This window comes from Cupressus sempervirens, chromosome 3, assembly GCF_028749045.1.
Source record: "Cupressus sempervirens isolate cs-2001-9-10 chromosome 3, ASM2874904v1, whole genome shotgun sequence".
In the NCBI taxonomy this organism is placed as follows: Eukaryota; Viridiplantae; Streptophyta; class Pinopsida; order Cupressales; family Cupressaceae; genus Cupressus; species Cupressus sempervirens.
Window position 1 is genome coordinate 1,058,206,077 of NC_143120.1, and position 18,830 is coordinate 1,058,224,906.

The window sequence follows — 18,830 nt, forward strand, 5'->3', positions numbered from 1 at the left end:
TACTTCTCCAAGAGGGAAGGCATATAGCAATACTCCTTGTGTTCATCCTCTGCAAGTAGGCATGATGAAAATACTTCACCCACTGCAAGTAGGCATGGTGAATTTACCCTTCGCGTGTAGGCATGGTATAAATAAGATCTTCTTAGAGAGAAGATTGAGGTGAAATTCCTCATTCAAACACCCTCTACAAGTAGGCATGGTGTATCCCATCCTCTGTGAGTAGGCATGATGGAAACATGATGCATTGTTTACATCTTATAAAAGTAGCTATGATGAAATATGCTTTGATAACAATTGTTGTGTTGTGCTACACTATGAGAAGATAACAATAGTATTTCGTTTAATGCAATTGTTATGTTGAGATAAAATTTAATCTATTGTTATAATGTGATGACAATAGTATAAATTTTATGAGAAATATTGAATTAACCATTTGACTGGATTGCAGCAACTAGCTCTTTCCTGGTTAAGAAAGAATCAAAGATCTCTCTCTTGCTAAGAGAGAGTGTTAAAAACTGATGTAGCTGCAAGAGAGATCTTCTCTCTGTTTATATCTACTGCAAACATTTTTGGGTGTGCTACAGTTATATGCAATTTTTGGTGTGCTACATGTTCTAAGCAATTTTTGGAGTGCTACGGTTCTAAGCAGTTTTGGTGTGCTTCGATTCAAGCTATTTTATATGATGAAATTGAACGTCTTATTCCCTGAAGTCAAAGGTTGAGAATTGATCAATCTCAGCTTATACATGTTATCCTATCGGGTGCTACTTGTATTGATGGGTGGACTTTTTATTCCTGTCAGCTTTACTACCAGATGCAACTTATTTATTTATTCCATCCAGGTCACCGGCAATGGATATTTCTCTTTGTAATGGTCTTTGTCTTTTCATTCACCTCTCAGCTGCCATTCTGATCTTTTCTCTTCCATACGGTCATTTGTCAATGAAGGTTTAATATATATATCTTCAGGTTCTTTATCAAGGGCAGGAAAATGGTCTTCTAATTAAAAGATTGTGATTGAGAAGTCAGTATTTGCATATCAGGTATTTTCATATATTGAAGGGTACATGTGTTCATCAGCCCACTCTTGATTCTATGCTATGGCATTTATATTCTCAGGAGTTTTCATTCTCAGTAACAGTGTTCATGCTCTTGGTCATCTTTACTCTTCCAGTGTGATTAAACCGATTCTGTGGTGATCATCTACAGATTATTCTATATATTTATTATATGCAGATTTCTGAAGGTGTTTGATTTGCATCTATAGTTATTTATGAAAGAGGTTCCATTGAATATTTTTTATGTGAGCTTGTAACTTTTTAAAAAAATTGAAGCTGATTACAATTGTGTAAGACATTGAAAATATCTTTCAAATGAAGGCATCATTTTTGTGGGGCTGGGTTGTTTCCCTCGGTGAGGAGGGTTTTTCCCAGGATAATCGGTTCTCTGTTTTGTTTATATGCATTTTTGTCTAATCTTGTTCATATTTAACAAGCACTTCTGACAATGCTTTTCATTATTTCTAAGGACTGTGTCAGATATACAATACAAGCTATCTGAAATTCTCACAACGTGAAAATTTAAAGAACGAAAACACCCTTTGAAAATTCATTCTGAAATAAGTTCAGGATCTAGTGCAAGATATCAAAGAAAAACAGTCCCTCAAATTATCAAATTGACTTTCCACTTAAGATTAGATGAGTCAAGAGTTTCCCAACCTGATAAACATAACCATCAAGCTCATGATCACCAAAGGCCACAGAATCTTTGAAGCAAAGAAGTATTCTCTTCCATGAACCAGGAACCTCACAAAATAATTAATCCTTCCTAAGCCTATCATTGGATCTCAGCCTTCAAACAAGATCAAGAGACATAACTCAGGTAATGACCATAGCTCCAACAGTGATGCCTGCCTGGTTTGTATCTACCTCCAGTTTCTCAGGTTTCACAGGCTGGTTAAGACAAGCATTGAGGCACGTATGTTTCAGGCTTGAAGGGACACCCCCATTGCAATGCATGACTTCCCTTTAGCTTCCTCATCTTTTGTTATTCATACAAATTGTGATTCATATCTTGACCTTTGTCAGTGATTTCTATGTATTCTTTTGATGACAACATTCTTCTTGAAGTTTTGATGTCTACAAATCCATGATCAGACAAAAGCATGGCACATTATCATTTTGAGGTTGGTTGAAAGGATCTTGGATAGCAAATAGCCTTGATAAACAAAAAGAATTCAATCACAAATTATAAGAAGAAAGTTATCCAGTTGTGAAAGTCTTGAGGTTTCCCCATTATCATCAATCCTCCTTTGTCCTCCAAATTCTAGTCGGTCAATTTGTCTTCCAAATAGTGATTTCTTTAGTACTTGCTTGTCTCCTTTGTTGTAATCCATTAAACCATTACATTAATTTTGATAATTCTAATGTTAACAATTATGTCACAGGTCCCTATAAACTGATGCCAGGTGTCATACACTCTTTACAGTAACAACTAAAGCCAAATATGCATTTTATTTATGTAATGTGGGAAGCTGCATTAGACTCCTTTTCAAACAATCCAACATTCATAATCAACTTAAATCCAGCCTTTGCAGTAATAGATTAAGCCAAAAATGCCTTTTATCTATGTGCTCTGTGAACCTGCCTTTGACTCCTGTTCAAACAATACTACATTCAAAACCGACATGCCCAAATATTTCTTGTCCCATTAATCAATCATTTTACAAGACCTGTAAAACTCTGGGGATGAGACCACTTTTCCCAGCAAATGATCCTACCACCATCTCTTAACCCTCACAGATTGTCATCATGTTTTCTCCAGCATAAAATATGGAAGTTTCTTTCCTCTAATAAACTTGTGTTCATTGCCCTCTATAATTCCCTTCATACTTTTGCACTCCTTGACAACCTCTATAATTCCCTATTGCCTTTTTCTACAGTCTACTTCCAATGAAAGAATTCCCAGGGATGAAAGCCTGATCTTTTAATATTGAACCCCATTATTGTATATCGAATGTCAATATGACACTTTAAATCATGTTGTTCCTGCTTCCTCTCCAACTGCAGGAAAACATTCTCCCCATTCACACATCAGATGGACTGAACCTAAATTATTGCAAGACGAACAAGATGGGGCACAGATTTTACAAGCTTTATGATACACTTTTCGAAATGAAATCTTCAACATAAAGAGTAGGTTACTTTATAAATAAAAGGACAGGCAAGCTCCACTTGAGTTCCAGATTGTTAATGACTTTTATGATCTTTGGTTATCATTGAGAAAGCTCGTAGATAGTCTTGTAAAATATATTTGCTTCTTTTTGTCTTAAGAAAGATCTCTGACTTTACACTAGACACTTGATATTTGAGAGATTGTGTGATAAAATCATCTTGAAGCTATTTAGTAATGCTATTGAATTCATATTCTCCTTGAACTATTCAACTATATCAAAAGTACAATTGGAATTAAAAATTCCTCTCTGTTGACTCTCTCTGGAATCTACAAAGAAGCATTTTAGACCCCTTTGTGCCCAGCACAAACATCTAACATGTGCACTATTAATGGCCTTGCCACCATAAATTTCCACCCAGCATCACTGACCTGGACAAAACTTCCATTATCCTAATGGCAATAAGTGGCCAGGTGCATGCCCAGCATCCTCTAACCCAGTGAAGTCCCTAAAAGTGTGAATCAACATGACATCTGCCTGGCAGAAGTTGTACTATGGTGCATCTTTCCTTTATCAGTTACCTGTGTTTACATCAGCACCTATTTTAAGCCATCCGCTGTCATTATAGCAAAATACAGAGTTTAAAGCTCTAAACTCAATTCAATGACTACAATGGCAAGATTGCTAGCCATTTTACTTGAGCATTGTCCCTTGGGTTTTCCAACAGAAATGATTCCATTTTCAGCCATTTTGCAGGCTTATGAGCAGGATTTTGGTACCATGGCACTACTGTGTCTGTATCCAGGTCATAAGAAGAGCCTATTTTTAGACCACTTTAGTAAGTTCGTTTAGAATAGTTTTGTTAGTATTATATTTCTTTGTCTTGCTTTTTCCACAATGTCAAGTATTTCACTTTCAAGCTTGATTTTTGAGACAAAATAAGATTAATAAGTCCCATGGATTGAGAATCGGTAGCCCAAAAATAAGTGTTTTGATGACAAGACATAGAAAAATGATAACAATCTATAATGTCCCATTTTTTGAAATAAAATTTAATCTAAATAATAACAACAGAATTAATACAGAAAAGAACAAAAGTATAACAAAATATAGTTAATAATTAATTAAGTTTGATGAAAGGTCACACAATGAAATAAGGAGTCATGACTCCCTTAAATATGAGATACAAAAGAGAGAAGACTTCATTTGAAAGGAGGTATTAGGGAGGAAGGATTATTTAAAGAAGAAAGGAATGGGAAGAAAATAAGAAAGTGACTCTTTCAAAGGATGATGACGAATGGTGCTCTTCCAAAGGGTGGTGATTGTGAAAGGATGTGACTCTTTCAAAGGGCAGAACTTAGGAAGGGTTGTACTCTTTCGAAAGGGAAGAAATTAGGAAGGGTTAGACAGCAATGATGAAGAGGTGTGACTTCTCCCTCACATTGGAAGATATGAAGGGAAGAAGGTTTCTTTTGAGGACGACATCCAATTTGGAAATTAATTTGTTATCCTCAAAAGGTAGAAATGGAGGGTGGTGACTCTTTCTCCAATAAAATTTAAAGAATAAATGATTCCAAGCATTCAAGGATCACACGCTCAATCATCACTCATTACTCGATGAATTCAATATTTATTCAGTCATCATTCACCAATAAATAAAATCATCAAATCAAAGGAAATCATTTAATCATCCACCAATCATCAATTGGGAACAGAGGAATCAAGCAACAAACCAACAATCTATTCTTCCATCAATTCATTCAGTCTAATATCCATCCTTCAAACATCAACTACTCAAGCATCAACCATTCTATCATTAAAGCATCAACCATTCAAACATCAATTCATTAAGTGTGATCTAAGCATCCATTCAGCATCAGTTTTAAACTTAAGGTAATGTTTTGTAAATAGCAGGAATGGCCAGCCTTCCAAGTTCATGAAAGTTTAGTGTATCGCTATTCTTCATCAAGTACACATCCTGGCGATGATTGTAGGTCATGGCATGCTCACAGGCTAGGAGGTGGACGAGTGAGCCTGGGCAAAGATTAGGAAAATCCCAAGAAGGGGCATTATTTAACATGACCAATGCTATAAATAGCCTATGGTTATGCTAAAAAATATTGTATTAGTGCTGCTTTATGCATCTCAGTTGCAAAGTTTGTATTGGTATTGCTTTATTCATCTTGGTGGAATCGGGTGATGTTCCTTGCTCAGATTGTTATTCCTTCAACACTAGTGTGCACTGAAATGCTGGTCTCTGCTTCCAGACAGCAGGAAATTGTTTATGTTATGTTTAAATTAGTTGTTTCGGCCTTTGATACCTGAGTATCTCACATCCAAGGTGTGAATGTTCAAAAGTCCCATAACCATAATCCAAGAGAAAAACGCAGGTAGGTATTCATTTATTTAATGTCAAAAGCCCTACCAAAAGTTATTGTAAAGTGTGCATATCTATATATCTTCTCTATGGTATGGTGTCTAAGATAAATTTAGCTGAGGCTGAGCCTCCCCTCAAAATTTGATGAAACGTTTAAAAAAATATCTAAAAGGTCTTTAAATATCTAAATTGTGCATATTTAATTAACCTATCATTGACAAAATGGTTATGATAACTATAATACCTGGAAAGGTTGAAATCATTAATCACATATATGAATATTTCTTATAATAAGAACCATAAAAGGGTTTACGATTATCCTTTTCAGCTAGAATCCCTCAAAAGAATATGCCATAATATGCTCCTCGATTGTTTACAAGTTAGTGGAGAAATATTACTCATAAATTTAATCACATTTATAATTCAGATATTATAAATGGTAAAAACAGAGAAGAAAGAAGGCAGAGTGCATGGATTCACACCACAAATATCTAGCGTGAAAATATAAATAATAACAAATATGGATGCAGGATCTACAAACTACGAGATTTTAACTTACTGTTTGAGGGACCATGAAACTCAACATTAAACTCATGCATTCCATCATTGATCAACTCCACTTTGTAGTCGCTCATCATTCTGCCATAACAGACAAAGACATTGAAATCCGACCATTACATAGGATCAACAAGCAAAAGCAATACACTAAAATTGGAAAGATAAATATTGAAAAAGTTAAAGCAAATCAAAATAAAAAATCAATTATTAGAAAAGCCAAATAATCCCAAAAGAGACATATCTACAAGTACACGGTTATTACTTATTAGTTCCATTTTCCCGTGTTCTTTTATCAAAGCCCCAAAAAATGACAAACGAGAGGAAGTTCCTATGACGCAAAGAAACACGCAATGCTTGAAGCCAAGCCCTTGGATCTTGAGGTCATCAAATTAATAGAGTCATGCGCTGTTATAATGTCCATAATATTTTTTAAAATAGTAACCTCTAGTAGTGCATAGGTCAAACTATTAACCTCTGGTGGTATATGGGTCAAATTATAAATCTCTATTAGCACATGAGCCAAAGCATTGTCTGGATATTAAAAATAGCTTGCCCGTCGGCACTAGTTGTTCAAAAATAAATCAGAATAATCAATGAAAAATCTCCATGCAAGCTCATGTTAATGACCAGAGCTGTTGTCCTTACACATATAACAGGGGTTTTGAAGTCTCAAAAGAAAAAGTTCTAAGTTCTGTTTTTACTAATCTCAGTTCCTAAGTTAAAGAAATTATGTGTTCTGTTTACCCTGCTGTTGATTCAAAATCATTCTCCATTACATGCACTATCTTCATACAAAATGATTTCATACAGGAGAACACACATATATATGAGCAAACACTTAAGAGCATATACAACACGTCTGAGCAGACAGTCTTACAGCTTCATCACGTCCATGTCTCTTCTTTTGCTTGGTGAAGACATTTTCCCTCCGTACCAAAAACAACCTGCCACCCAACTGCCAAGAACACAAGAACAAATTGAACTATTATTTAAATACTCATTGGCAGATCTCAAACACAAGCTAGCCAAAAATTAGCCAGCGCACAACAACGTACCTTATGAATAAAAAGATCTGGAGGAAACCGGCTGCCACGCCAACCAATTAGATTCTTCAATCCCAAATTCTCCAACGGGAAGAAAAAATACGGTCACTGGACTCCAAATTGAAAATCAAAAGGTTGGGTTAATCAGAGTAGCCGATAGGCGAATGTGAAAACATTCAATCTTGGCCTTAGAGCATACAAGAGAATGCTGATATTGATAATCCCAGATTTAGTAGAAATTGCCAAAGGTCAAGCTAATGGGTCTGAAGATTGTAGGGTAAATGGCCATTTCCTACAAAAAGATACCAGTGATTAAGAGTCTCAGGCCGGTGATTTGTGGGCGTTTTTCTTCCTCTGGTAGTTTTCTCATCGGCCTTTTCCCTTCATTTATAACATGTTCAATTATTGACGGTCTCTTGCTCTTCTGCTCTGATTTGATGGTGATGTGTTCCAAGAGGTGGTGTTTTCCAATTTCATGGTTGTTTTCATTCTCATTTTGCCTCATTAACTGTTTGTCTCTCCCTTAAATTAGCTGGGTTATGCGTCCCGGAAGTCCCATTAGGTGGATTCCATTTGGAATGAGCTTTGTAATTAATTCATGTACGTAATCCAAAGAGAGTTGTTTCTAGTATTGCTATGATGGTATATGCTATAAAAAAAATTATTGTTCATGATGGACTGTGGATAGAAATTTTTAGATAACAATTGTGCTTATTTTCATTTGATGATTGTTTAATTTTATTTGATGTTTATTTTTTATAAAACTTTAGTGTATATTTGTCATTAAAAAAAGGATAATAATAATTGTGTATGATGAGAATTTTTTTGAATAAAATATAAGTATAATTTGAGGAGAAATTTTGTGTTCTTTACAATGTTGTGTTTATATTTCTTTAATTTAGTCTTTTAATAAAAGTTGTGTGTTTATTTTTATTTGATATTTGTTTTCTTATAAAAATTATATATTTATTTTTATTCAATGTTTGTTTCTAATTAAAAACTTGTATTTATTTTTCTTCAATGCTTATTTAAAAGTTTCAATGTTTCTTATTTGCAAATCTTATTGTTTGGTTTTGAATAAAAACTATGTTCACGAAGAACTAGCATATATCATTCCTCTAACTATTAAAATAGAATTGATTGTTGATATGTTTTTTATTTTTCATAAAAGTGGATAAAAATTCACTGAGAAGGTTATGTTTGAGATAAAGAGAAGGTACAAAAATAAGTAAAAAATAAACAAATCAAATAGAACATAAAGATGATTCAAAGACAGAAGAACAAATTAAAATTCATAACAAGTGTCATATAAGGACTTAGTACTTGTTGTTAGTTTTAGTAGAAATTTAGTTTTCATTTAATAAATTTATTATAGTATATAGAATATTTAAATTAATAAAAATATTATGTAATATTTTTATAATAATAATATATATAATATTATTTATTAAAAGATTGTATAATGTAAGTATTTTAATTGAATGAAAAAAATTGTAAAATATAATATTAAAAATCGTAAAAAGTATCAAATATCATGTTTTACATTTGAGTTGAATGATATAAATCACATTATTAAAATATAATTCTTAAAAACTATCATGTTTTATCATCATGAAATATGCCCATATAAGAATTAAAATGATTCATCCAATCAAATTATAGAAAAGTGTTTATAGAAGTTATCAAGTTAATTTTTGGGTATGGAGGGGCCAAAATGCACCTACATAATCAATTTATTTTTGATAAGAAAAACAAGTTTTATAGGGATCCTGAAACCCAAAAGTTAAAATAAAACCAAGGCTGATAATAAGCAAATAAAGCCTAGCTAATAATCCATAAGTCACAAATCACAAGGCTGATAATAAGCATGAAAGCCCAGCCAAACACAAAGGCCAACAAAAAGGCCAGTTCAACTTACAATCAAAAAGCCAATACAAGAAAAAGCCAACTTGACATAAAACAGCAATAAACTAATAGCAAAAAAAAGGGAAAAAATCAACTGATTACTCTTATGTCTTCTGCTCGAGCTCCTGCATCGTTTGAGCTGCTTCATAGACTTTATGAGTCTCCTCAACCATCAACTCCTAAGTCTTCTTAGCTTCCCGATCCAAGTTGCTAAAAGTTATTTCTGTCGCCGCGTCCTCTTCCATCCTGGCCCTTTGTCTGTCCCTATCCTCACTCTCATCCAATGGTCCTCTAGCTTTTAACATTCCAGTAAGGGATAGAATGTTATCATTGATAGAATTGAGGATGGAAATCATCTGATTCGCTAGATTATGGTTATAGTTTTCTAGGTTTAGGATTCTCTTCTCAGCCAAACTGAGTCGATCCTCCTAATCCTTCTGATTTCTCAGACTTGGCTCCTTTCTATTATTTTCTATTTGGCCAATTTTTTCCCTAACCTCTTCCAATTCATGGTACAGCCATTTTATTGATCTGAAATTATCAATCATGCTATTTCGAGCATTATTCAACAAATTCATACTTGTTTCCCTAACATTATCCATTATTGCCACCATAGCTGGATCGATGAGGTCTTTGAACTTGAGTTGGCCCTATTTTTCCTCCAGGATTTGGGGATTCATTGTCTCTCTGACAATCCCCATCTTGTTTGTTCTTACATTGAAATTTCTCCATGCCTTTTCCCTATCCTTCATAATCACTTCTCCACCCTCTCCACCAATATTCTCCTTCTCCTGCTCCTGGGGATGAATAGGGGAAAGAGGAATTACTAAGATATCCAACCCTGAACCCAAAACCCCCTCAACTTCCATCCCTTTTACCCTCTTCCATTTTTTAGCCATTGGTTCTTCCCTCTTCATTTTCGTCTCCTCCTCGTCCTCTTCATCAGATTTCATTTCCTCCCCTTCTTCATTGTAGTCTTCATCATCCTAGCCTATAATTTTTGGCCCATGTCCTCTAGGGCTCTTCCTACTTGGGGTAATTGATGAGGGCGATTTCTTTTCCGACTCTTTCTCCTTCTTTCTAGAAGAATTATTTTCCTTCTCCTACGAGCTGATACTTTGAATATCCTCTGTATCAAATGAAAAACTATAACTGCCTGAGTCCTCAGAGGCATCTGCACCATGCAAAGGAGTTTTGCTTAAAGTTTAAGCTTTAAAATGCTCATAAATTAATAGCAATAATCCCTCATGTAGGGCAGGATTCGCTGAGGGTTTTTTCTTGAATCCTGTAATAGCCTTGCTCATAGAAGTAAATAAATAAAAGGGGAAACAAATCTTAATGTCATGGTGGAAATGGTTCAGAAGAACAAAGTGATGAGTTCTCACATGGTCAAATCTAGTATCCAATGAAATGTACTCTATTACAGCTCGTAAAACATACCTCCAAAGTTTTTTGATAGAATCCATTTCATAGTTCATTTCACATTTTACTGGATCATTCCTCTCCTCCGTCCTCTTTGCAAAATCCTTGATTGAAGCCCTTCACCAAAATTTTAGACACAAGAGCAATGACTTCCTTTGTGATCTGAAATGGAACTCCATTCACTTTAACCCTCCCATCCTTCTAGGAGTTAACCATACTATTAGTAACATCTAGGTCGAAGCCATGGAGTTTAGCAATATAATTTACTATACCTCCCTTCTCCAATTTTTCCCATACTTTTTCCCTTTGTTTCCATTTATCTGCTTCACCCACAAGCTCCTTCCTACTTCATTCCCCCACCATTTCTGCACTCTCCACCCCTACAATTCTCACAAATGTTGACCTTTGCAAACTCTTCTCAAACCTTTGAATGCTCTGGTTTTTGCTTCTCTAAAAAGTGCCGATATATTTTTCTATACCCCAGGAAAAAAGGCAGATGAAAAAATTGACCCACCAAACATGTCAAAAAGAAACTGATAACCTCACCTAGCTACATTTATCGTAAATGCAATTATTACAAAAACTCGCACCCAATCTTCCATCAATGACCATTATTACATTAAGATCTCCATTATACCTCCTGGGATTTTTTCCAGTTGGATAAGACTCCTCACTTCTTCTGAAATATTCCCACCCAAATTCCATGGCATCACCTTGTCTTACCTGATTGCTTCGTTAGCGAACCAGCCTACCACAGGGTTAGCCTCCCTATAAACATGGGTGACTTGGACACACTCAAAATTTTGAAGGAGATTTTAGGTCTCTTCAATTAAATTAGAAATAGCCCACGAAGGTTGAGTAATTCCTTTAATACATCTTATAATGTTATTGGAATCCCCCTCTAACCATAATTTTTTAATCCCCATGTCAAAAACTAGTTTTACTATATGGTAAGTAGCACTGGCTTCTTCAAAATGGTTAGTTTGGAAACCCAAAGGATGAGAAAAGGCCGCCACCACTCCACCATAATTATTTCTTATGATGCCTCCACAACCTAAAGGTCCTAGGTTACCTTTTGATGCACCATTAAAATGCTTTGTACCATCCCTCAGGAGGGAGCAGCCATTTCACTTCCTGTCTTTTTGTCCTTTTGTCCTTGTCTTTCTCCTTCTTTTTACCACCATTTTCAATATCTCCCCCTTTCCTTACTTGGTAGTTTTCCTTTATATTTCTATAAATATTCTCCCCTAGAAAAAAAAGTATGTTCCTCTCTATCTCTAAAAAATCTATTATTTCTTTCCTTCTAGATTCCCCAACAAAAATGAGGCAAAGTCTAGGTGCTTAAATCTAGCAAGTCTAAGCCTTTGAACATACTTTTCCATTGGCAAAAGAATTCCAAAAGATTGCCTGGTTTGCACCAACTTAACCCAAAATTCTTAGTTATGTTATCCCAGACCTCCCTTGAGAAAGGATAATGAATAAACATATGGATAACTGATTCCCTCTGATTTTTACAAATGATACACCTATTGATCTTTGGGGTAAGACTAGGTAACCAAGCTTTCACCCAAGGTGGTTTCTCTTTTAGGCTCAAAACAGAGTTATAGCCTGAAGCTACCAAGTAACAACCACTAGGATTGTTACCCCAAATAACTTCATCCCTCTTATTATTAATAACCATTGAATTTAGCATTGACATGATTGGCTTGAGATCCTCAGAGATGAAAGACAGGTCTCTCCATCCCTGGTTTGTTCTACAATCACTAACTTTCAAACCAAATTGCCTAATACAATCATTAGCCCATATTTTAAATAAAGGATTATTAATAAGGGATCCTTGAAGCAACCAATTATCAGTCCATAAGAGAATATCCTCCTCATTGCCCACTTTCCAAATAAACTTAGCCTTAGCCAACTCTCTTGCCTTTAGAATGTCATTCCAAATAACAGACTCGTTTGAGATGTCCTCATTATTAAGTAAGAACTGAATAGAAGGTCTTCTGAGATACTTATTAACAAAGATATCTCTCCATTTCCTAGTACTATTAAAGATGCACCATATCTGTTTCACTAGGAGAGCCATATTGAGATGCTTTAATTTCCTGATGCCCAATCCACCATAGCACTTTGGAAGATAGACATTATCCCATGCCACAAGGGGATATCTTTTCCACTCTTCTAGACTCGACCACAAAAAATCCCTTTGAATCTTTTCCATTTTCTCTGCAAATTTTACTAGTATCCCATAAAGGCTCAAGGCATACATTGGGAGGTTCTGAAGAGTAGATTTTACCAAAAGGCATTTGCCTGCTTGACTAAGAGAAGCCCCTTTCCACCTCACTAACTTCTTACTAAACCTATCAATGATCCCATTCCAGAAGGAATCAAGAGGCTTAGTGCCCAAAGGGAGTTCGAGATAAGTAGAAGGAAGCTTTCCCACTCCACATCCAAGGATCCTCGCAATTTTTCTTTGCCTATCCTCTAGTGTATTTATGAAGAAAACTAAACTTTTTCCCCAATTAATAAGCTGTCCAGATCCTCCAGTGTACAAATCTAAAATCTCCTTCATTACCTTAGCCTCCTTGACTGAAGCTTCCCCTCTCATTATTGTGTCATCCACAAACTGCTGATGGGAAAAAGGATCACCCATAGAGAACGGTTTAATCCCTTTTAGCCTTCCTTCTTTTTTGTTCTTCTCGATTAACCTTCCAATACATTTCGCCAAAATAATGAACAAAATAGGTGATTGGGGATCCCCCTACCTAAGCCCTCTCATAGGTTTGAAAAAAACAAAAGGAGCACCATTTACCAATATAGCCAGAGAAGAAGTAGAAATAAGTTGAGAAATAAGCTTACAAACCTTTTGATCAAAGCCAAAAGCCTAGAGCACCAAACCAAGAAAAGTCCAGTTGACCAGATCATAAGCTTTTGAAAGATCCAGTTTGAGAAGCATACCATCTCTCTTACCAGCTTCCATTGAATGGATAACTTCAGGCACTATCATGATTGAATCCAAAACCTGTCTTCCAAGGACAAATCTCGTTTGTTGCTGAGATATAATCAAAGGAAGAATTTTAAGCATTCTAGAGGTTAGTACCTTTGAGATAATCTTGTAGAAAGAATTACACAAACTAATAGGTCTAAATTTATCCAAAGAGTCAGCCCCAGGAATTTTAGGAATGAGAACCAAAAAAAGTAGAATTAATCTCTTTTAGAATGCTTCTTGCTCCAAAGAATTCCTAAACAGCCTTCACAACATCTTCCATAACCACCTGTCAATAAATTTGGAAGAAGAAGGTAGGAAATCCATCTAGGCCTAGAGATTTATCTGCAAGTAGGGAGAAAAGAGCTTCTCTAACTTCTTGCACATTAGGTATAGCCCTCAACATTTTATTGTGATGGGGTTGAATAATCTATGGAATACATGAGACAATTTCATTCTGATCCAACTTCGATAACAAGGGATCCCAGGACAAAAGAGAGGAGAAAAAGGAAACAACCTCAACAGAAATTTCATTCTCTTTAGTCAACATATCCTGCCCCTTTTTTAAGCCAGAAATTATGTTATTAGCTCTATGCTTTAGAGTAGAAAGATGGAAAAACCTTATGTTCTAATCCCCCTCTTTCAGCCAGTTAATTCTAGATCTTTGCTTCCAAAATTTCTCTTCCTTATGATATTATGTAGGTCAGATAGAATAGACAGGTCAACATTCCTATTCAAATCATTATACCCTTCATGTTGAATAATATCCTAAATAGAGGTGAGTTTGGTAGATAGATCATCTTTGTCATGGAAAATATGTCCAAAATTCATCTTATTCAAGACATTAATCATTCTCTTCACATTACTCAACTTCTTTGCAACTCTAAACATGGCAATACCTTCCACTTCTATCCCCCACCATTGATATACCTTATTCAATAAGTCAAGATGTGAAGTCAACAACTTTTCAAACTGAAAAGGGGAGTTCCTTCTTGGCTCAATAGAGGCAACTGAGAGGGACATAGGAGAGTGATCAAAACCAACTCTAGGAAGTAGAGACAACTTACAAGAGAAAGACTACAACCAGTCTAGAGAGATAAGAGCTCTATCCAACTGAACCTGAATACAATCCCTTCCAGTTCTCTTATTTGACCAAGTGAAAGATCCTCCCAATAGATACATTTCCAAATAAGCCTGGCTATTTATAAAATTGGAGAGGTCCATTTTACTTTCCCAGTCAGGCAACAAACCTCCCTTCTTCTCCTCATCCACTAACAGAGAATTAAAATTCCCATAATAATACATTTTCTCATGCTACTGGTCTGAACCAAATCATAGACTTTAGTCCAATAATTCTTCCTCTCCCTTTTGGAATTAGGAGCATAGATATTCAAAAGGAACCAAAAATCATTGGACTACATATGGAACACTTTACAAAAAAGAATGTTGCCATCTTTATACAAAGTAGTGAATCTGAATTGCTTGTTATTGAGAAGAGTTAGCAGTCTTCCAGATGCACCTTCAGAATCCAAGGCTTCCTCGCTCATGTTATTGATGAAAGAAATTTTACCCAAACTCTCTTTCTTCATCCTAGTTTCTTGTATCATTAGTATATTAGGTCTCTGATCTCTTATCATATTCCTTATGATTTCCTGCTTATGGGCTCCATTAAGGCCCCTTATATTCCAAGATATTATCTTCATTTAAAACTAGGGGAACACTCCATAAGAGTTCTTTGGCTCCCATCAGCCAAACTTCTTCTGGTCTCATCTTCTTTGACTTGGCTTACATGTCTCCTTCCTCTAGATCTTGACCTTACTCCCAAGTCAGGTTTACTATGACTCCTAGTCTCAGCTGGTGAAACTGAGGAGGGCTCCTGATTACTTTTACTTTTAGGCTTAGTGTTGAGATAATGGGTGTTGCACACATTGCATAATATTGTTATTTTATTATTTATTTTATTATGTAATGTTGTGCCTAGATGGACGTGCAACATGTAAAGATTCCCATGGAATATTCTTGATGAGTTGTATTGTAACATTGTGATAATATTTCATGTAATTATTTAATATTGGGGGAAAAGAATTAAATGCCCAATATTAAATGTGGGGTCAGTGGGTTAAGTAGCACATGGTTTTAGCACATGGTTTATGTAATACCACTTGGTGGTTTTGTGGGACTTGCTACTATATAAGCAGCCACAAGGGTAGTTGTTGTAGAGATATAGAGAGAGTGACAAGGAGAAGACAAAAGGCAAGATTCGAGCGGGACAAGGCTTGACAGGTTAGCCAAGGGAGCATTTGTGAAGGTTGAAAGCATGGCATGGGATGTGTGGATTCATGCTTGTTCACATAGTTTGCTCGATTGTGGCTATGGCCATGAATGCTTCCATGGTTGTATGGAAATGGTATTTTTGCTGAATAATACATGGCGATGGATGCTTTTGGAGGCTGAGTTTTTCTCTCAATGAGGGTTTCCCAAGGTATATCTTGTGTCACAATTTTGTGGGTATGTTGTCTATTCTCTTGCATGTGGATTTTAATTCCGTGTTTATTTTAGATCTATTATGGGTTATGTGGAAACGGTTATATTCTTTATTGCCAAGTTTCCTTACAAGTGGTATCAGAGCTATGGTTTTATTATTGTAACCCTAGATTAAATCCATGGGAATGCATGAGAGGATAAAAGAAAAGGGCAAGATATATGAATAATTATTGTAGATCTGAGGGTTTTTGGGTTTTCTGTTATGATGAGATGTTAAAAAATTTGGGCATGTGAAATAATTGGACAAAAATTTTTTTTCGGATGTTTCATTTAAATGAGGGTTTTGGGGGGTAGCTTGCAGAAATGACCTCTTGGGTCAAAACAGACCTCACCATTGGATCCGGGTCGACATTTCCATAAAATTTGATATATAATATGCCCTAGTTTGGCCATGTTCAGAGGAAATGAAAGAGTTTTTTAGTTTCAGCCCATGATGGCCGTCAAATTTAATCCCGTCGGAATTTTCGTCACTGAAAAAATAAAAAAATGAAAAATCGTATTGAAAATGGTAAAAAGACTGTCTTAGTAAAATGGCCATAACTTTCTCTCAGAATATCAGATTTCAGAGTTCTTATAGGCGTTGGAAAGCTAATTCAGAGCACTACAAGATGGTGTAAGTTTGGTTTTGTGATTTTGAGATTTTTTCAAGTTTTAAGAGCCCTAAAGTCAGATGTTATTTATTTTGAGCATGGATTAGGGCATAACTTGGGCATACGGAGTCAGATTTTGGACTTCGAGTAGTCAACGAAAAGCTCTTGGAAAGATCTACACATTGGTTCAGATTTGGTACAGGTTTGGCATGATTTATTTGTCGATATATTGATCTGAACAGTTTATAGGTATATTTTGACTATGGTAACATTGTGAGTTTATGGCATTGGAGATTTAAGTTTTGATGTCATTGTATACTCAGTTCATATTTCAGTTTGGTCTCATGATGATATGGTTATCAGTGTTTGGTTTGGATATGCATGATGACTTGTTGGATCTACAAGTTGTGCAGTGTTGTAAGCGGTCTATACTTACAGGTTGCATTTATAGCTTGTTATGGGTTGTCTTTGCCCATTGATCTTTCATTATTGATGCATATTCAGATTGGTGGCTTGTATTTGGGTTGTCTATGCCCTAAGTCACATGATTTTATCTTCATGTAGAAGGGATGAGATGTTGTTACTAGGTACAATCATGGTGGAGGATTGTGGTTGACTATTTTATGCTGACAAGTTGGACATATTGAGAAACAGATGCTCGGTTCATGGATGTGATCATGGTGTCATGGATTTTGGCATGACATGATTGGATATACAGGTACATCCTTGATGTTCATTAGCTTGGATTTTTGATTTAGTTATGGTGGTATATCTTCTTGGTTGAGGATCGTGGTTATTTGGTTTCTTTTAAGGAGCTCATGATGTGCACTTTGAGTTCTTTGATGGTTTGATGCTTTGGTTGATTCTCATGGTTAGAGGATGGGTTTTCATCATGATGTCATGGATAGCTTGGATACACGGTTTAGTGGGAGCTTGTGACAGTGATGGGGTGACAGTGCAGGATTAGTTCCTGGTTTGGTTTATATCTTCTTGGTTTGGAGAGGATGGATTTTATGATGCCATAGGTGACTTGGTACCACGGTTGAGTGGGAGTTGTTGGCATTGATATATTTATTGAGTGTTTTTGCAGATGTTGGAGGTTTTTCTTAGATCCTGTTGTTGCAGAAGCGTCTTTGACATTTGCATGGTGCACTTTTTATCTTCATGGTGTTTGAAGATGGTTAGATCTTGAGGACTCATGGAGTTCTTGGTTATCTTCATGGTATGTGGAGATGGTTCTTCATGGTATGTGGAGATGGTTTTCTTCATGGTGTATGGAGATGGTTGCATCTTGAGGACTCACAGGGTTCTTGGCAAAGGTGTGGTTTATGCTTTTATTTGGCATGTTATCCTTGGTGTGAGGATGGTTTCATTATTATGTCATGGTATACTCTTGATACGTGTTTAGAGTTGTGACATGTTATGGTGTGTTCATATGGAGCATGTTATCTTTTTAGTTGAGATGGTAAGATCATGTTGTCATGTTTATGTTCCTGAGGCCATGGTTGGAACTTTGACATTGATCTTGGTTTAGTTTCTTGGTATTGAGTACACTGATCATAAGCTGGATACTTCATGATATTGCTATGTTGCATTTGGAGTTGGCATGGATTGATTGGTTACAGGTGCTCATGGATACTTAGAGACAGTGGTGATGCTGATTTCTCTTGGATTAGAGAAGTATTTGTTGAGACGGTTGATGGTTTCAACAGGAAGTCTGAGGGGCAGTCACCTGATATGGACTTGAGAAGAGATTGTTCTTAGATGAGTCTTGGTTGGAGACTTGGGTATCTTGATGAGCATTCTCATTCCCCACTCTTGGTCTACTCGGCGGTTTGCTACTTGAGAGGTATAGCCCATTATTTTCTCTCTGTTGCATTATATTTATGCTTATCTTTCATGGATATGGATCTTGAGCTATGGTACATGAGTTAGTTCTGGAGGGTTCATTTGAGAGATGGTTTAGCATTGGTTATCTCCATGTGCATATGTTGTTATGCTGGTTGATTTTGGGAGATGGTTTTATTGGGCATATTCCTTGGATTAGGAACATATTCCTTGGATTAGGAATGGTTATTCCTTGATATAGGAATGATTTATGAGTTTGATCTTCTTGTGAGAGGCTTACATCCATGATGAGTTATATGGTATGGTTTGGGTTTTGTTGAGGCTTCTTGTTGGAGTTTTATGGAGGAGATCATACTTGCACAGTTTACATCTAGAGGTGTGTGTAGAA

At 35.9% G+C, this 18,830-nt stretch overlaps 1 protein-coding gene across 1 annotated transcript in view; it reads right to left on the reverse strand.

The window, feature by feature from the left end:
* LOC149570384 (ubiquitin-conjugating enzyme E2 5-like) overlaps positions 1–7,509 on the reverse strand; it is a 94,956-nt gene extending 87,447 nt beyond the window's left edge. The window contains exons 1-3 of the mRNA XM_089823030.1: positions 7,163–7,509; positions 6,985–7,062; positions 6,109–6,188 (exon numbers count right to left, since the gene is read on the reverse strand). Coding sequence (XP_089679156.1) covers positions 6,109–6,188; positions 6,985–7,028 — 124 coding nt within the window. The 5' untranslated portion in view covers positions 7,029–7,062; positions 7,163–7,509. The remainder of the gene's footprint in view (positions 1–6,108; positions 6,189–6,984; positions 7,063–7,162) is intronic.
* Positions 7,510–18,830: the final 11,321 nt, after the last annotated feature.